Consider the following 17,883-nt stretch of genomic DNA (forward strand, 5'->3'; position numbering starts at 1 on the left):
CATGATCATCTTCCTCTACCTGGCATTGGAGAGACTGCATCTGGAGTACTGTGTCCAGTTTTGGACTCCTCAGTCCACGCAAGACATCAACATATTGCAGAGAGTCAATTAAATGATATGGATGCTGAAGCATGGGATGCACGTCCAAAGGGCAAGGACCAGCAGTCAAAAGTTGCAATGAAGGAAATTCCAATCACAAACAGGTTTCCCTATATGCACAATGAGGTTTATCAAATAATGGAAGAAGTTGCCCAGAGAGGCTGTGGAATCTCCAACCTTGGTGATATTCAATGCTACACTGGACAATGCTTTTAGCAACCTGAACTACTTCGCTCTTTTTGCGAAAGGGGTTGAACTACAGCTTAGAGATCATCTACAGATGTTGGATGTGTGTAAATTCATGAGACTGGACTAGATATACTTGAAAGTGCCACAAGAATTGCTGATGCAATTGCAAGGCTACTGCTCAAACTATCATGGTAAATCAGGGGAGCTCTTGATGGCTAGGGAGAAAAACAGGAAAAAAAGATTGGGGGGGGGGGGTACATAAAAAGCCAGGAAGAAAGTATCTAAAATCATAGCCATTTTCAGTCAAGAGAGGTGAGGAGGAGCACCCAAGGCACTACAGACTGATCTGGCTCAGCTAAGCCCTCAGAAAAAAAAAAAAAAAATCACAGGAGCATGTATTCTTCTAATCACACAAAGGAAAAGACGTTAATCCAGAACAGGAAATCAATTTCCTATGGCATCATGCTGAAGCCACGCGATTGCCTTTAGTGATAAAATACCTGACTACAAGAATGAAAGAAAAGATGCAGATGTAATGCATATTGCATTAAGACTTCTGGCATCATCTCCCACTGCATTCTCCTTTCCAGGCAAAGGAAATGCAGGCTGAATAAACTGACTCGCATAGTTTGAAAACTAACTGAACGTGCTTGAAAGATAGTCAACCACTGGCTGTCAGCTGAACGTCAAACAAGTCAAGTAATCTTGGGTCTTTCTCAGTCTGCCAAGAAGAGGATAAGCTGTAATCGAATTGCAACCTAGAGCTACGCGAGAGAGACCTGCGAAGATAGCACAGCCAAACCACTCTTCACAATGGCAGATGGTAAAACAAGCGGCAACAGCCACAAGTTGCGTCTCAACAGTTTTAAAACATTACAAAAAAATTCTTTGCTAGGAAGGCAATGGAAGATTGCTAGGAAAGCAGTGGAACCTCTTTTGTTGGAGGTTTTTAAGACGCAGCTGGACAAAACAATAATTTTGATCTGAACAGAAGGATGGACTAGATTTTCTCCAGAGTTTTCTATAAATGAACAGTTTACAATTCTTACTGCCCTAAAACATCACAAAGAGGTACAAGAGTCTTCGCCAATTTTTTGTGGTACCTTAGCAAATGCAGAGGGCTTCATGAATACAGCAGATGATAATAACTAAGTATACAGGTTGGAGAAAAGGAATCTACACTAGATCAGCACCCCACAAACACAAGAAACTGAAGTAGATGTAGTCCATGAATTAGCTGTACAAGCTTACATAAAATAGAAACATTGCCCTAACTGGTGAGCTCATGTGATTGAATTCAGTATCACAATGCAAAAGGGCGAATGGAAAAAGGGACAGTGAGATTCCTTCAGCTGCCTGCTATGCTAAGGCTCTAACAGTTTCTGGAGTATTTTCTCCAGAAGAGAATTGTCCAGACTCAATGTAAGCTCCTTGATTTGCAGACTGGAACTAACATGCTCATAGCTAAGAAACAGAAGCAGACAGGACAGACTGACCGACCTGGCAGAAAACCTGCAAAGATGAACAAGGGGAGTGGGCAGGTGGAACACAGGATGCCTAGATTTCATCAAGGATTTCTTTGGACAAAATACATAAATAGTGGATAGCAGATTTTCTACAGCAAAATGGCAAACGTTAAGCCAAAGACTTTGCAAGCTGTTGTGACATCAGTCACAAATCTTGACCAATTCTGTATAAGAAAAGCAGCAGCAGCAGCCAGTAGCACATAAAACTGAAACGTTTCTTCATTGTACTTCACAGTACAATCCCCTGTCAAAGTCATGTGATGGCAAGGACCTGCTAGTCCCTTTCACACTAGTTCTGAATTAATAAATAAAACTGTTAGGTGTTCTTTGTAAAAGTGAGCAAAGCTAAAAAGTTAACACTACGGACACATTAAACGAAGCAATGCAGTTATACGACATAACATAATCAAATCCAAACATCTATACCTAAGGCAGTTCAGAGAAACAGGCTGTTTTTTGTCTAAAACCGGTGAAGTAACTAGGCAGCCTTATTTTCAGAGATCACTCAATGACCTAGCAATCTGATGCCTTCAATTTGTTTTGTTCCTGTGTCATTCCCCCCATGCCCCTCCCTCAAGCAGTAAAACAGCTCGGAGAATTTCACTGATGACTGTGCAAAAACATCCGTGAAATGTGTGGAAATGGGGTACAGCTTACTCCTGCTTCCAGCTGTAATGATAAAAAGCTCAACTGCAGAATGAAAACTGATTCCAGTCTTCCTTTCTGAACCTCGTACAGAGATACCACACAGTGGACTGCACATAGACCCAAGTAAGAAGAAACCTAGTTTTAAGAACTGGACCTACAGTATCATCACAAAATTGGGATTCATTACCACTAATAACCTTGTAACAAAGTACCAAGAAAGTGTGTACTGTCCTGGTGGAAAGGAAGCAGGGAAAATAACTTCTGGGTATCAATTTTCCACTAGACAAGTGGTCCCTTGCCAGTGCCAAACATTATAAAACCAGTTATTGAGACAGCTTTTCAGCAAAGCAGCATAGGACTCACAAATCGAAAAAGTGTTAGCCTGGAAAGGTCCAGGTTCTGTGGATTCAAATCAGGAACAGATGGATCCCCCCATCAACCTTGTTCCAACAAGGTGCTTTGCTCTGGTATGAAAAATTTGAAAGAGTTTCAGGGGTAAAGAACCAAGAACTCAGAAAACATTTTCAGATCCCACAATGATACATGTCCACACTGGTCTGGTACAAAATTACTCAACAGAGAGGGTGATAAAAACCCTAGGGAAATGAATTAGGAGGGCCCACCATAACTTTTAACCAATTTTTACATCTCACCAAGAGTTTTGGCTTTAAAAAGCTCAGCAGGTACTAATAACTACAAAAAAGAAATGAAGCTTTTGTTAATTATCATAATAGAACTATTATAGCATTCTTGGTCTTGTTTTCCGCACTACTCTCAAGAGGATGAAACAGCAAATGAAAGTCTTCCAAGGGGATCAGGCACAATGGCAACCTTTACGAAAGCAGTCGCAAGATTGAAAGGATCAACTCTTGGTCTACAGCACTCAACATCATCAGCAAGGGGGTCTGGCACTTCATTGCAGTTCGGCAACAAGACACTAAGTTTTATGTCTGGTCTCTTTCTCCTCTGGCAATCATAGACCTCAGTTTTTGTGCACTGATGCTCCTTTGACAAAGGTCTCAAAACCCCAGTTACACTCGCCCAGTGCTCAAACAGCAGAGTCCCTGTCCCTTGTTAGTAGGCAGATCAAAGGGTCCTCCATTTGCCATTGCAGCTTTAACCCTCGGTCAGAAACACATAGCACTGGAATCCTAGCAAGCATAAGCAAATCCTTAGAAGTTACCCTGAAGTGGCTGAGGGTCCCCTGAGGCTTCATACCAGCAACTCTAAACATACCCAAAAGAAAAAAGACATGACATTCTAAAGTGGAATATGTTTTATCAAACACGTTTCAGCATACAGTGGAAGAGGTCCTACAGATCATGCCCTGTGGATCTATTTAATCATACCCAGATGGTAACTTTCACTTTTTCAAAAGAGCTAAAGCATCACTAACTGCCTGTGAACTGTTCAGAGCTACCAACATGAAAATGACCCCGAAAGAGTGTGAGTATATTTTGGTTTGGTTTTTCCTAAACTAACTTCATAAACATAATAAAGGTGGAGAGGAACAACCCCATGCATCAGTACAGCCTTGGGGCGGACCCGCTGCAGTGCAGCTCTGTGGAGAGGGACCTGGGAGTGCTGGTGGACAACACATTGACCATGAGCCAGCAGTGTGCCCTGGCTGCCAAGAAAGCTAATGGGATCCTGGGATGCATTAGGAAGAGTGTGGCCAGCAGGTCGAGGGAGGTTCTCCTTCCCCTCTACTCTGCCCTAGTGAGGCCCCATCTGCAGTACTCTGTCCAGTTCTGGGCTCCCCAGTTCAAGAAAGATGAGGGGCTACTGGAGAGAGTCCCTCGTAGCAGAGGGCTATGAGGATGGTGAGGGAACTGGAGCATCTCTTCTATGAGGAAAGGCTGAGGGAGCTGGGCTTATTCAGCCTGAAGAAGAGAAGGCTGCGAGGGGACCTAATAAATGCTCATAAATATCTCAAAGATGGGTGTCAGGAGGATGGGGCCAAACTCTTTTCAGTGGTGCCCAGCGACAGGACAAGGGGCAATGGGCACAAACTGAAGCACAGGAAGTTCCATCTGAACATGAGGAAGAACTTCTTCCCTCTGAGGGTGACGGAGCACTGGAACAGGCTGCCCAGGGAGGTTGTGGAGCCTTCTTCTCTGGAGATATTCAAGACCCACCTGGACAAGGTCCTGTGCAGCCTGCTGTAGGTGACCCTTGGTTGGACTAGATGATCCACAGAGGTCCCTTCCAACCCCGAACATTCTGTGATTCTGTAATCCCACAGATCCTAGCAGCTCCCCCATTTCCCGGTTAATATGTAAGCCTGATGATAAAGGTAATAATGTTGATGACCTAAAAAGAAATGAGCAAGAAATTTGTGGCTTAAAAAACAAACACACTCAAGGAAGTAATGAAGGCTTCATCTTCATGAAAACAAATAAGATGGTTTAATTTGGTGTAATACTATGTATTTTCCAGAATAAAAAAAAAATGGTATTTTTGGGAACTTTTTAGCCCCAAAGGAAAAAAAGTCATTCATCTGCACATAGTATTGAGATCTACTGGACAAATAAAGTAACTTTCAATGACAGCTTTCCCTCCAAATACTGCATTAAAGTATCAGAGTCAGAGGAAAAACTTCACAATTTTAAAACTGAAATCTCACAGAGGAATAAACAGAAGGTGGTGGGCACGAATAACAGGTGAGTATACTAAATACACTTTAAATATATGTTCTGAGATTGGACTGCAATGTTAGCAACACCTCAGTCAAGTGAGGATAGAATTTCTATGTGAGAGAATATATAAAGCTGCTGCTGAAGTACAGCGTCTTCACGGTAAAGAAGGTTTCCAGGGAGAAAACTATGCCAGGTCTCTTCTGACCAGCAAATTTCACAGAAACAGCAGACTCGCATCAAGAGAATCTTGTAAATGAACTTTCCCAGCTGCCTGCAGGAAAACCAAGGAAAAAGCAAAAATTCTAGACTAGAAAACCAAAGGGAAATAAATCCCAGTTTGGAATGGATAGCATGAGAAAATTGTCACAAATACAGTGAAGTCTGCAAAGCATGTAGTTTAATTGTTTATTTGAATGTGGATTATGTTGAACATCAGCATTTTGGGAGCAACTGGGCAAAACTGAAATGCAACACCATGACTACAGACTTGGTTAAAATCTTGCTGAGGTTAGAGGGGTGAATGTTATACTTCATGAACAAGAACCCATCACGCTTATGTTTGGATACAGAGAAAAGAATCATTAGTGGCCTTCAAACTTCAGCACATATCACCACCCAAAACAGAGCATGCTCAAAATTGAACAAGTATGTGAATTGTGGGAGAAGAGCTGACAGTATTTCACAGGCTATGGCTTCCATACAAGAGAAAGAAACAGCAGAATATGCTGAAAAAAAAAGGTGAAAGAACGGATTATCACACGCACAAGAAGAAATTGAAAATGGTATTAAGAGAGAGAAAACATGCACATGCAAGTAGGTTTGCTTGTGGTCCAAGGGCTTGGAAAAAGATTGCTCACTAAACAAAGATGATGCTTCTTTACAATTTCATTCCTACTATCTGTAGGGAAAACAAGAACTTTGCATCTTTTCAAAAGAAAACAGTGAAAGAACTATTTGGCTCTACAATAGTATGTTCTGTACTCTTTTAGTCCTACATCAAAAAAAACCTACAAGCCCCACATTTCTGTTGGACAGCCGTTTCAGTCATACAGGTAATCTGCGCAACTTCCAACAAAAACCAAAAATGCAAGAATTTAAAGTAACAGTAACCTACATATGCATTTAAACCACAGCACCCAAAAGTTAAGCATTTGAAGAAACTTCCATCTTTCAGCAGCAGTAATGACAGGCAAAAGCAGAAGAAAGCAATTGCTACTTCATCTTATGTTAACTAACTCCTCTTCCACCTCCTATGCGAGTAAGATTCACTACTCAGTAGAGAGTACCATTTTTTCTTTGTTCTTGTTAAGTAATGCAAAGCTCAAACAGCATAATGAATACCAGCAAGAAGCAGGTATCAAAGCAAAAAAAACATACACCAATACAATTAGCATCACGCTGTCCCCAATTTGGCTTCCCCCATCCTTCGCTGTGCTGTTCAGCATGAACCGAGGGAGGTTCTCCTTCCCCTCTACTCTGCCCTAGTGAGGCTCCATCTGCAGTACTGTGTCCAGTTCTGGGCTCCCCACTTCAAGAAAGATGAAGAGCTACTGGACAGAGTCCAGCGGAGGGCTACAAGGATGGTGAGGGGACCGGAACATCTCTCCTACGAGGAGAGGATGAGGGAGCTGGCCTTGTTCAGCCTGAAGAAGAGAAGGCTGTGAGGGGACCTAATAAATGCTTATAAATATCTGAAGGGTGGGTGTCAGGAGGATGAGGCCAAGCTCTTTTCAGTGGTGCCCAGTGACAGGACAAGGGGCAATGGGCACAAACTGAAGCACAGGAAGTTCCGTCTGAACATGAGGAAGAACTTCTTCCCTCTGAAGGTGACGGAGCCCTGGAACAGGCTGCCCAGGGAGGTTGTGGAGTCTCCTTCTCTGGAGATATTCAAGAACTGCGTGGACAAGGTCCTGTGCAGCCTGCTGTAGGTGACCCTGCTTCGGCACGGGGGTTGGACTAGAAGACCCACAGAGGTCCCTTCCAACCCCGAACATTCTGTGATTCTGTAATCTCCCTATGGAACCACACCTTATTACTACATGTTTCTTCCATATTTTCATGTTAGTTGTTCTCCATTAGCCTAACATACACCCCGAATTCAAAATATTTCTTTTCTTTCTGTTTGATTGTTTCAACTTGTATGTTTTCTGGCAACAACTGCTTATCTCACCCTCAACTTAGCTCTCTACTGAGTCATTTCCTTGCTTTCCAACAAGTACATAAAAGAATTAGTCAAAATACTGTCTACTTACAGTGGGCCAACTTACTAGTCACAACAGCATTCTCCAGTAATCCCTTAGCCTGTGTTTGCAGCTTACTATCTCTTCCTTACGTTCACTGCAGCAGCTGTACATTCTGATATCTGCTAACCTGAACAGGCCAGGCAGGCACTGCGAGCAGAGACACGACAGCAAACAGACGGTGTGCAGCTCTGTGCAAAGGGCAAATCAAACCGGTGAATCAATGAAAAAGAGACATAAACAAGAGACTACAAAGAATAACACCAGATAGTGTTAGATCCCGTTCTGAGTCACTAAATATAATTGTCTATACTATTAATATGCGGCCCGGAGTCCAAGTCCCTCCCAGTAAGCAGCAACAGTGATGCCCATCAATAAGCCGATCAGGGGGGTGGGGCAGGGAGTTGAACAACCAGGCTGGAGAAAGCGGTGCAGGAGCCAAAAAGTCTCCCCCAGCACCAGCACCACTGTAGGCAGGCCTGTGCACGCCGGGGCTCTGGCATACAGACTGACCAGTGATGAGAGGGTCCCAGTCAATTCGCCGCGCTGGAAACACTGCTAGCTTGCTCCTCGGGACGAGAGTAACCCTTGAAGTCTCGCTATGTCGCACAGGGACTCAGCTCCTCCCATCAAAATAAGCCTGCCAAACCCTGATAACACATGACTATATAGAAATACATAAATAAACAAGGCCTGTGTTCATCACAGGTGCAAATAAAAATCTGCTTATCATCTGATACTCACTTCATTTCCAATTAGTTCTACAATTTCTTTTGAGAGGTAAAACTTGGATTTCCACAGTAAGTTTCTCCCAGTAAAGGGTTTGGTTTTTTTTTTTTAAGAGAGAGAAATTTGAGGAAAGAATCTGTCTAAACATAGGGCAACAGGAACAGGATCTAAACAGAAGCAAGAGATGAGATGGAAAAAGGAAAGAACCAAAAGGACAGCGTGGTTACTGGCAGCACCAGGAGGAAGCAAGGATACTGAGGAAAGAAATGAGGAGAGTGACGAAAGAAATCCTGCCCTGCTTGGAGCTGTGGCATCTCTGGTTGGATGTTTTTCTGGCACATCAGGATTATCCAACATAGGATAACAAGGCACTTCCCACACAACGCACAGCTGAGTTAGGTGGTTGTGCAATCCTAGCAGGTAAATAAACAGCCCTCATTCATGTCACTAATCGACTACGGACTCAGGCTAGCATTTCGCTGTGAAAGCGTGATTTTGTTCCAAGCTTCAGACTCTGTCAAGTTCAGACCTTTCATACTACAGTTTTGTTTCCTATTATGAATATTCTTATAAATGACTTACCTCAGCGTAACCTGCTTACAAAACTTACCGGACACCTAAATGTTACCATTCAAAGTGTAAGCTGGAATCAAATTTAGTCAAACATTTCACTGAAAATCCACAGTATTACACAGTCATTTGTCAAGAGCAGAAAAAACATAGTTATATCGCTACTAAGAGCATGCCTGATTTAAATAAATGAGAACTACCTGTCTTTCATATCCTGTATGTGTGTTGTCTGTAGAAATGCACGCACAACACCACTAAAGCTTAAACCTTGAAATTCTGCTCCTAATACTTGGTAAATATAATCTAGACATTATCCAAAATGGACACTGCTCCTTTTTCCAGACAAAGTGCGCCATTATAATAAATCTCAATAATTAAAAAAAATTTAATTTAAAAGAAATCACATCTATTAACTGAAAAAAAAAGCCCATACAAGCAGCGCTATCAGGAAGCTTTAGAGTAAATCTTGTCAGATTTACTGGTAAGTTCTTTGGCCTGGCAGTCATACTGGAAATTTTGGTTTGCCACGACCCATACACAATTTATTGTAATTGCTTTTGTGAATCACATGAAGCAGATAAATAGGTAATAACCCATCAGTGTCTCTTCTAATTCAAAAAGTAGGAAATACCACAGAAGTAGCAGAAAGCGTGTTTTAAAAAACCAAGGGAGGTGCCTCCTGAGTTAGAGTGTATTTGACCCACAGAACTACTTGAGGCTGGATGCTGCAAACACTAGAGCTCCACATGGGTGCACGGCAAGGAAGAGTTGACGGAGAAGAAATCCGCTAAGTCTTCCATTCATTTGTTCCAGAAAGTTCCTGGGCTGCACTTTGTTACAGGCTGAGTGCATACTTACAGAGTGGGGCTAGGTAAAGAAGAATTGTATCTGCTTCCCTCTTTCGCAAGCATCTGCTTCGGGTACTGTCAAAGATTCTTGAAAGATCACTGGCTTCAACCGCTTTTATACAGTCCTTGCAGCAATACCATGATGGAAGACATTAAACGTTAGTCCTGCTGCTTACCCAGTTCTGTAAACATGTGACCACATCCCTCACTGACATCATAAGCAAGCGCTGCAAGAAAACAGGGAACTGCAATAATCCTAATTAATAATTGAAGGCTTCTAGTCTCCGAGACACACAAAATACAAACTCATACCCCGATTTTCCAACAGGTCCATGCAGACAGACTCCTAGACCTTAGTTGGATATCATAAAGTCCCAAAAGGCCAGGAGTATACCGCAGCTTAAAAAAGAGGATCTGCATCATTCAAGTCTTCCAATGATCAGGCTTTAACATGATACTTAAGTTGCAAGAAAAGAAGCTGTTTGCTCATTTTTGCAAATACAACAAAAAACTTACCAGTAAGAAAGCCCTCGACAACCACCATGCCTCAGCAGTGCTTCATCACTGCCACCACTTCTCTTACCGCATCACTGTTCAGAGGGCTCTGCTTCCCGAGCCGCCCGCTCACCTCCCGCCTGGCACCGGCGTTTTCCCTCTTTTGCAGCAGCCGCCTCCCACCCTGCGCTCGCCAGCGAGGACGATGCGCAGGGACCGGTGCGGGGAGCGAAGCCGACAGGCGCAGGGAGGGCTCCCGAAGGAGGGTGCGTACGCCCGCCACGCTCGCGGCTTTCCCAAATCAACCAGCTCCTCTGTTAAAGGACACTTCTTCCCACTTACACATCGCACCTCACTGTTAACTTAAAAGCATTCATAATCTCATCTTCCCCCTTTATAGGCCCTTCAGGCCACAGAAGATTTCTTCCCACCTGTTTTACGACTTGTGGCTTAGACAGACAGCACCAGCCCCGCTCCAAGGGGTGTTTCCCAGGAGCAAGCGCTGGCACACATTAAAAAACCCCACAAGCAGCATCACCGCAGCTACGTTCTGGAGAAGGAGACGCTGCTTGGCACTTGTTTCTTGAAGCCTCCTCCCAAACCAAGGGCAACGCAAGTCGAGGGAGCGGGTACGAAGCCCTGCTCGCTGCACGGGATGCGCGCTCCCACCCTTCACCCCGCACCTGGAATCCGCCAACGCCGTGCAGGGCAGCCCCAGCGCGGAAACCCGACCCCGCCGGACCCTGGGCTGCCCGGCGAGGCACCGCGCCAGCCCCGCCGCGGGGCACCCGCCCGCCGCCGCGCACCGAGGCCCCGGCCGCACGCCTCCCGCACCCGACACCGCCCGCCGGGAACGGGAAGGGAAGGGCGGGTAGGGCCCGCCCAGCCCCGCCGCCCCGGCTCCCCCGCGCTGCCCCCGCCCCAGCCGGCGCCCCGCGGCGGGGAGCGGAGAGGCCTCGGAGGCACATACCTTCGCCCTTCGCGGGCTCCCCGACACCCAGCATCGCGGCGAGGCAGCGGCCGACCCCAGCGACGTCTGCCGAAGCCGGGCGGAAGCAGCCGGCGAGGCCGCGCAGGGCGGCGGCCGGAGGGGGCGGCGGAGGCGGCCGGGACGCTCCTTCCGCCGGGGCCGCGCGGGGTGGGCTGAGGGCAGCCCCGCCCCGCCTCCCGCCTCCGCCGCACCGGCACCGGGCGGGCGGGCGGCGGCTGTGCGAGCGCGCTGAGGCGACCGGGCGCGGCCTCCCCGGCGGGCGGCGAGGCCTTGGGGCGGTGGCCGGCGGGGCCGCCCCAGTCCCCCCAGGCGAGGGCCGCAGCCCGCTGGGGAAAGGCGGGAGCGAGAGCTCCGGTCCCCTGAGGCGGCGGCTGGAGGGGTTCTATCGGCTGCTGTCCCTCACGCCTGTCCAGACCTCACAGTTTCTGTGGGAATTCTGGAAAAGAAAACCAAAAAAGGTGGTTTTGAAAGAGCGAAATAAGCTGGGGTGCTTAAAAAAAGGCAGAGAGGTGGTAGCAGAACCACAGGCTCATCCTTCAGCGCGTTTGGCGTTGCATCTGCGTGCAGAGCCTGGACCTGGGAGCCTGGAGTGTTAACGCCGCGGTGAAGCAGGCCCCCCAAGGAGAGATTTCTGAGCACCGAGTTGCACAAGACATGGAAAATGGCAGTAAATCCTTTCTCAGCCCGCCCCGGGGTCCTGCCACGGAGTCCGTACCCCCACTAAATAAGGTGTGAAAGGAGCTCAGGGAAGATGAGGCTCTAATGAAAAAGCTGCACCCCGTGTTTGTCAAAGAAGCCCTTCGGGAGGTTTTCGTGCTGAAATGCTACTTTTATGAGAAATGGGTTGGAGGAGCTGTTTCCAGATGAAGTTGTGGTAGAAGGTGAAAAGAAAATAAATTGAATAATAGGAGGTTCACAGGATCAGGTGGTGTTTATCGAGGAGTTACAGAGGGATTCGGGCGTGAGACAGCTGGGCGTGCCGCGTAACCATGTGCTGAAGACAGTGTTGGCGGACCAGGGAGGATGCCCTAAGGTTGTTGATCAAGTCAGTGTGAAGACAACGAAGACAAGTCAAACAGCAGTAAACATGATGCACTGGAGAAACATCAACATCATTTTTTATGGAAGGAAATTGTACCTTGGAAATCTGTGGGAGCCTTTGGAGGCGCCAAGTGACCGTACCTTGTTATGGCAGACTGGGCTGATGAACTTGGATTTCCAAAAGGCGTTTGGGCAAGAGCTTTCGTCAAAGGTTCTTAGAAGATTCAGCGGTCGTGAGGTAAAGGTTACAGCCTTCAAATGGATGGATGCCCAGTGAAAAGATAGGAAAGACAAGGTAGGAATCAATTACCATCTTTTTCAGTGGATTGATGTTACAGGTAGGGTTGTACAGGAGTTTGTTGGAGAATCGGTACTGTTCAACATAGTCATAAATAGTCTGGAAAAGGGGACTGATAGTGGAGTAGTAAAATCTGTTGTTCGTACCGAGCTATTGACATTGGTAAAAATAATGGTCAGGTTGCAGAAGGACCTTTGAGTTCCTGCTGAGAGTGGTAAATGATGATCATGTGTTGATGCATGAGATAAAGCTGGGTGTTTAGATGGAATAAAAGGCGCTTAACAAATGATTGCTGTTTGTGAGCGAGACCTTGGAGTCACAACAGATGCTCTATGAAACCGCAGTGCTTTGTGCTTCGAGTGGTCCAAATCAAGTAAGATTTACTAACCATTCGAATGCCTTAACTCTCACTCGGTCTGACGGAGATGTGCTCACTGCTTGGATCTGGGGGATCTGCAGGTCTAGCAGTTCCCCCTTCTCAGAAAGGGTATGGTAAAGCTACAAAAGATACAGAAAGGTGTGACAAAGTTGTTCACAAGTCTGAAATTCTTCCATATAAAGAGCGCTATATAAAATGGAAGTCAGAAGACAAGCTGATGGAGAAGGGGGTCAGGGAAATAATGACAAAGGCCTGTACAATGGTTCGCGAAACTGAGTTGAATGGACGAGTTTGCTCGTCGTAATTTCTAATACAAAACCTGTGGAAAGCAAATTAAGCGAATAGGCAGCAGTTTCAAAAGAAGGAGTATTTCAATGTAGTCTTAAACTTTGTTGGAAATGTCGCAGGTTCCTAAAAGTTTACAGGGGTTTGCAAAAGGATGAGGAGGGTTTATGGAAGGGAAGTCCATCAGAGGCTATTAAACATGAAAATGCTGCTTAAAGGCTCATGAAGCCCCGAGAGCCATCAATATGCTGGAGGTTGTACCAGGGAGGCGGCCCAATGTGCGTGCCCTTTCCTTGGCACCTACTGTTGGATCCTATCAGCGACAGAATGGGCTGTTTGCCTATCTGATACAGTTTTCATGTTCCTATTTGCAACTAACACCACTTTTTTCTGAAATTTACGTCAAGACCTGCAGATCGTTTCTTATTCCAGAGCTCAGTATATCGAATGTGCATGTAAAAGATCAAAGGGCCATCTAGGTGCTTGAGGTAGTGTTGATCAGAGTACACCATTTTATTGAACTCTTTATGAAACTTGATTGTCAGCAGCAGTTAGGCTCATGGGTGAATGTTCAAATAATGACTGCATGTATTACATTTGGTATGAACTAGAGTTGGTAAGTTCCTGCAGTGCAGTCACAAAAAACACTTTCTTTCACTTTGTAGAAGAGTGAGGCAGTTTGCCCTCGTCTGGTTTGAGTGAACATTCGAAGGAATCAGAATTCCTCAGCACTGTCCTACATTTTACACGTGAATTTTTGTTCATGAAGAAATCATTTCAATGTTTTGACGTTCAGGTTCCCCACTTAAAAATGTTAATAAACCCAGACTAAATCATAATGGTTAGCTGCAAATTCCAAGGTTGCTGTCATTGCCCCTTTGCTGCAAGAGAATTAACATTAGGCTTTTGCTCATCAGTTTGTGGTCTGATGGTTAGTTGCGATGAGGGCAGATGACAGAAGGTGGGAGGAGGGGATTTGAATGGTCACCCCACTATGATCATGCCAATATTCTCTTTATCAGTGGCTGTGCTGTAACTTGGCTGGGCTGATTTTCTTCAGTATCTTTTAATAGTTGAGAAAATTGGTAGTAGTTGTCCTCACAGAAGTAGAAGCCACAGTTTTACGTGCGGTTGGTATACGGTTTTTAGAGGGCAGGTTCTAAGTGATTTTTAATTTCGCAAGTGAGACCATAAAATTGCGGATTAGCATGAGTTTTCATAGTGGTTTCCCTTGGGGAAGGGACTTCATGAACAACTCTTTTGCTTGGCATGAACCGCAGAGGGGTGGCTTGAAGCATCTCATGTGCGTTTTGTTCAAACAGGGCTCCGTGATGCGTTTGCATTGCTCAAGACGTTGCTCATATGCACCAGTATTTTAGAAGTAATGATATTAATAATACTAATAGTTTAGTATAATCTAGCTACTTTTTAATTTGTTTTCTGTCTTGATATTTGTAATGTGCTTTTTGTTAGGTATTCTTCATGAAGTAACAACCAACTTTATGATAGATTACAGACCTGTAGTTGATCTGAGTGTATTAAACAAATAATGAAAATAAAGGTTAATCAAACCAGTGTCTATGCTAAAGAGTCAATAATGTAGTGGCGGAATGTAAGTCAATAAAGCAGGTAAAGGGGGTGTTTTGAGGGCAACATGTTTTGTTTAGTACTCCGTCATCTCAGCTCATCACTTGCATAGCCACTGTGTTCTCAACTGTGACATTAGTCATTGCTTTCATCTCCATAAATTATTTTTAGATACGTGTTTTCATCACTTATGTCCTCACGTAAGGGGAAAAATCTTCTTAACCCCTTAAAATCATCAGTTGTCCAGTTTCTGAACTTCTTAAGCTAAATTTCTATGTACGATGTAGGAATCAAAGATTTTGAATCTTTGCAGCGTTCAAAGATTTCTGCAAAGATTTGTTATCATTCAATCTGGAGAATGTATTTTCAAGAGATCAGAAATTTTTCCTGATTTCTGTTTATATAATTTACAAGTTTAATACTAAAGTGGGAGAGTATATATGAATACATACATATGTATCAATAAGACATACCTAGCGATTTACTATTTTCAGTAATTATCTGTAAATATGAAAACCAGTCATCTTTAATATTCACCAAATTATAGAAATGCCTTTACCCTGCAGCTCTTTGTTTCTTCTGTTCTCTGGTGCTTTCAACATAATGGAGAGGCATTTCTGGTCTGTGTGGCTCCTCTTTCATGGGTTTACGGAAATAAATGTAATAAATTAAAGGTGGTAGAGGGAAAGTTGATGCCGTATGAGTAACCTACAGTCAAGATAACAGATTTCAGTGATTCTTTTACAGTTAAAACATTAGCCTTCATGTTGCTAAAGCATAGTAGTTTTGGAGACAGTTTACCAAAGTTGGAGTTACAATAACGGTAAGTAGGATCTGTCACAGGACACTGATAAAATCCTGTTTGAAGAAGTCCGTATGTCTGCAGTGTCGCTAATATTTTAAATTACCTGTTTAATCAGTGGGAGAAAAAAGGATTTCTCTGCATCTTTATGTCCAGCTTCCATGACAATTTTTTTTTTTATTTATATACAACCCTGTTTTCTTTTATTTTTTTTTTTAAGTTATGTTTCTTGTTCTGTGAACACACGCTGCACGAGCTACATGGAGACATTTGACTGCACTGGCAAGGCAGATTGCAATAGATTGCACCATTTGCATCCTGAATAGATTTTCAGCAGAACTACTCACTCCTGCAGAATTAAATATCTCAAACATCTGTATAATAAAGATCTTAAAATTAAGAATTTAAAAATGTACATGATTCATATAAATGTTTAGATTTTTCATGGAAGCAGAGTTCACACTGAACAGTTCGGCTATTGTGTGCATACTCGTTTTGTCTGAAGAGAATTTTTCAGAAGTATGTAAAATAAATTCTTTGATTTTCAAATTACATTTTTTTTTAATTACAGAGCAGTTGGAAATGCATGTATTTTAAAATTATGAGTTGGAAGTGATGTCCTAGAGACAATGAAAAGTTTCAAAAATTAGTTGCATCATCAGTTCCCAAAACAACCGAAGCAGAAATTGCAAATGAATAAAGTTCTTCCAAGGACTAAGCTGTCTTTTCAGGTAGTTAACGTAAGAAAGGGAAACTTTACATAGGAAAAGGTTATTATCCCACATCTCTGTGGAAAAAAATGGACTTGACATGGTGTTGATGGGCTCATTGTGCCTTTATGTGTGGGCACATGTGGACCTTGTGGTATGCATTTGAATATGTTCGTGTCATAAATGACAGCAATAATATTTTCGTATATATTCCTGTATTATAAGACTAGAAAAGCATTTGGAAATGGCAGCTAATTGGAGGTTGTACTTTTTATTTTTTAGAGTATTGCTCTCGTGATTCTTTTTTTAAGTACATAAAGTCGGAGTACAACAAACACAAAACTTTGAGCATGTGAATAGTCTCACATAAAGCGATGGTCCCAGAGCTTCCGAGCACGCATAGACTTTGCTTACACAAACAGCTCCATGAAAACAGTGAGCTTAGAGCGGCTCACATGCATAAAAATTTTACTAGATTGGGGTGGAATTGAGTAAGTACGTTTAAGGGCCAGTTTAACTCAGGGATAGGGAATAAAAAGAAGCTATGTCATGAAAGCTTAGAGTAGTGCTTTATAAGGTCAGATCTTCCTCAGTATTTTGCATGACTGCCCTGTTTATGTTTTTACTGCTACATAAGACAGGACCAGTGAGTGTCCCTCAGTGCTGGACCACTGACTCTACAGACTGGTTAAGCGTTAACCTATCTGGGGCCCGTGAACACTCTCGTGAGCAATGCTGGGTGCAGTTCAGGGTACGGGCTTGACCAGAAGCCATACTAGGTGAGCGGGATGGACAAGACTGCACCAAAGGTGGAGTTCTCCACCTCGCATGGTCTGCCAAAGTTGTCCTACCAGGCTTCACGCCCTCAGCCATCACGTGCACTCAGACTGCGTGCAGCCTAGGTTTCATGAAATGGAGAAATCACAGTGGATGGCTGCAATACAGTGTTTGTATTTTTCAGGCACTAACAAATGAGAAACCCTTTACACAATATCATAATTATGCCTAACGGCCGCAGTGGTACCGCCCGGCTCCAAAAGGAAACTTGGGCCAAGTACTAAGAAGCGTAGCTGTGGCCAGACTGTGGCCCCTTGTCTAGTTAAGGGTCCAAGGTGCTATTTCATTTGACTGCAGGGGCATGGCCTCTGACAAGGCCCAAGTATGACCATTTTATACAGCCAGGTACCAGGAAGGCCTTGAGAAATATTGGTGTTGAAACAAACAAGCCTGGAATATTTTTGCTGGCAACAAATGAGAGGCGCAATGGCATTCAAACGGGTTTGAGAAGTTAGTTGGTAGTGTCTCCAAGTACCAAATAAATCTGCAGGAGATAGGTTCTTCTGGCCAGGGCCCTGAAGGCCATCTGTTGCATACTTGTTTAGTAATGTAAATAACACAATAATTGCTATGAGCTATATATTTAAGGCTATTTTCATAGTTCAATTTAAAATACTTAATCCAAAGAAAGCACAATTAATGTCCAATCAAAATATAAAATACTCTTTACATGTCAACAGTTATATGATAGCAAATCCTGTCAAGGAACAGATGGTAGTGTCTTTGTTAATCTTGCCCCACAGATGAGTGGAAATTAGTTTTCAGGCAGCAGAAACAAACAAACAAAAAGGCATATATGTGGAGAGAAACATACGGAATTAGCTGGAACTGCGTAAATACATGAAAAAAAAGTTGCTGGTAAAACTTCTTAAAGAGACATTTGGTTCTTAAAAGTACCCACAAATGTAAAATGTATGTGTAGTTAGCTGTTAATGCAGCTGTGTGTACTGGAACAACTCACACAGCAACT

General features: G+C 43.8%; 1 protein-coding gene across 4 annotated transcripts in view; it reads right to left on the reverse strand.

Moving 5' to 3' along the window:
- The window catches only part of LDAH (lipid droplet associated hydrolase), a 132,663-nt gene extending 121,553 nt beyond the window's left edge, over positions 1–11,110 (reverse strand). Inside the window, exon 1 of one of the 4 annotated variants that reach the window (XM_075414905.1) lies at positions 10,954–11,110. In XM_075414905.1, the coding sequence (XP_075271020.1) occupies positions 10,954–10,987 (34 nt within the window). In that variant the 5' untranslated portion in view covers positions 10,988–11,110. Of the gene's footprint in view, positions 1–4,600; positions 4,708–10,004; positions 10,704–10,953 lie in introns of those variants that run through there. The other 3 variants (XM_075414904.1, XM_075414902.1, XM_075414903.1) reach the window with 3 other exon arrangements.
- Between the last annotated feature and the right edge of the window lie 6,773 nt (positions 11,111–17,883).

Source organism: Opisthocomus hoazin, chromosome 2 (genome assembly GCF_030867145.1).
Source record: "Opisthocomus hoazin isolate bOpiHoa1 chromosome 2, bOpiHoa1.hap1, whole genome shotgun sequence".
Lineage (NCBI taxonomy): Eukaryota > Metazoa > Chordata > Aves > Opisthocomiformes > Opisthocomidae > Opisthocomus > Opisthocomus hoazin.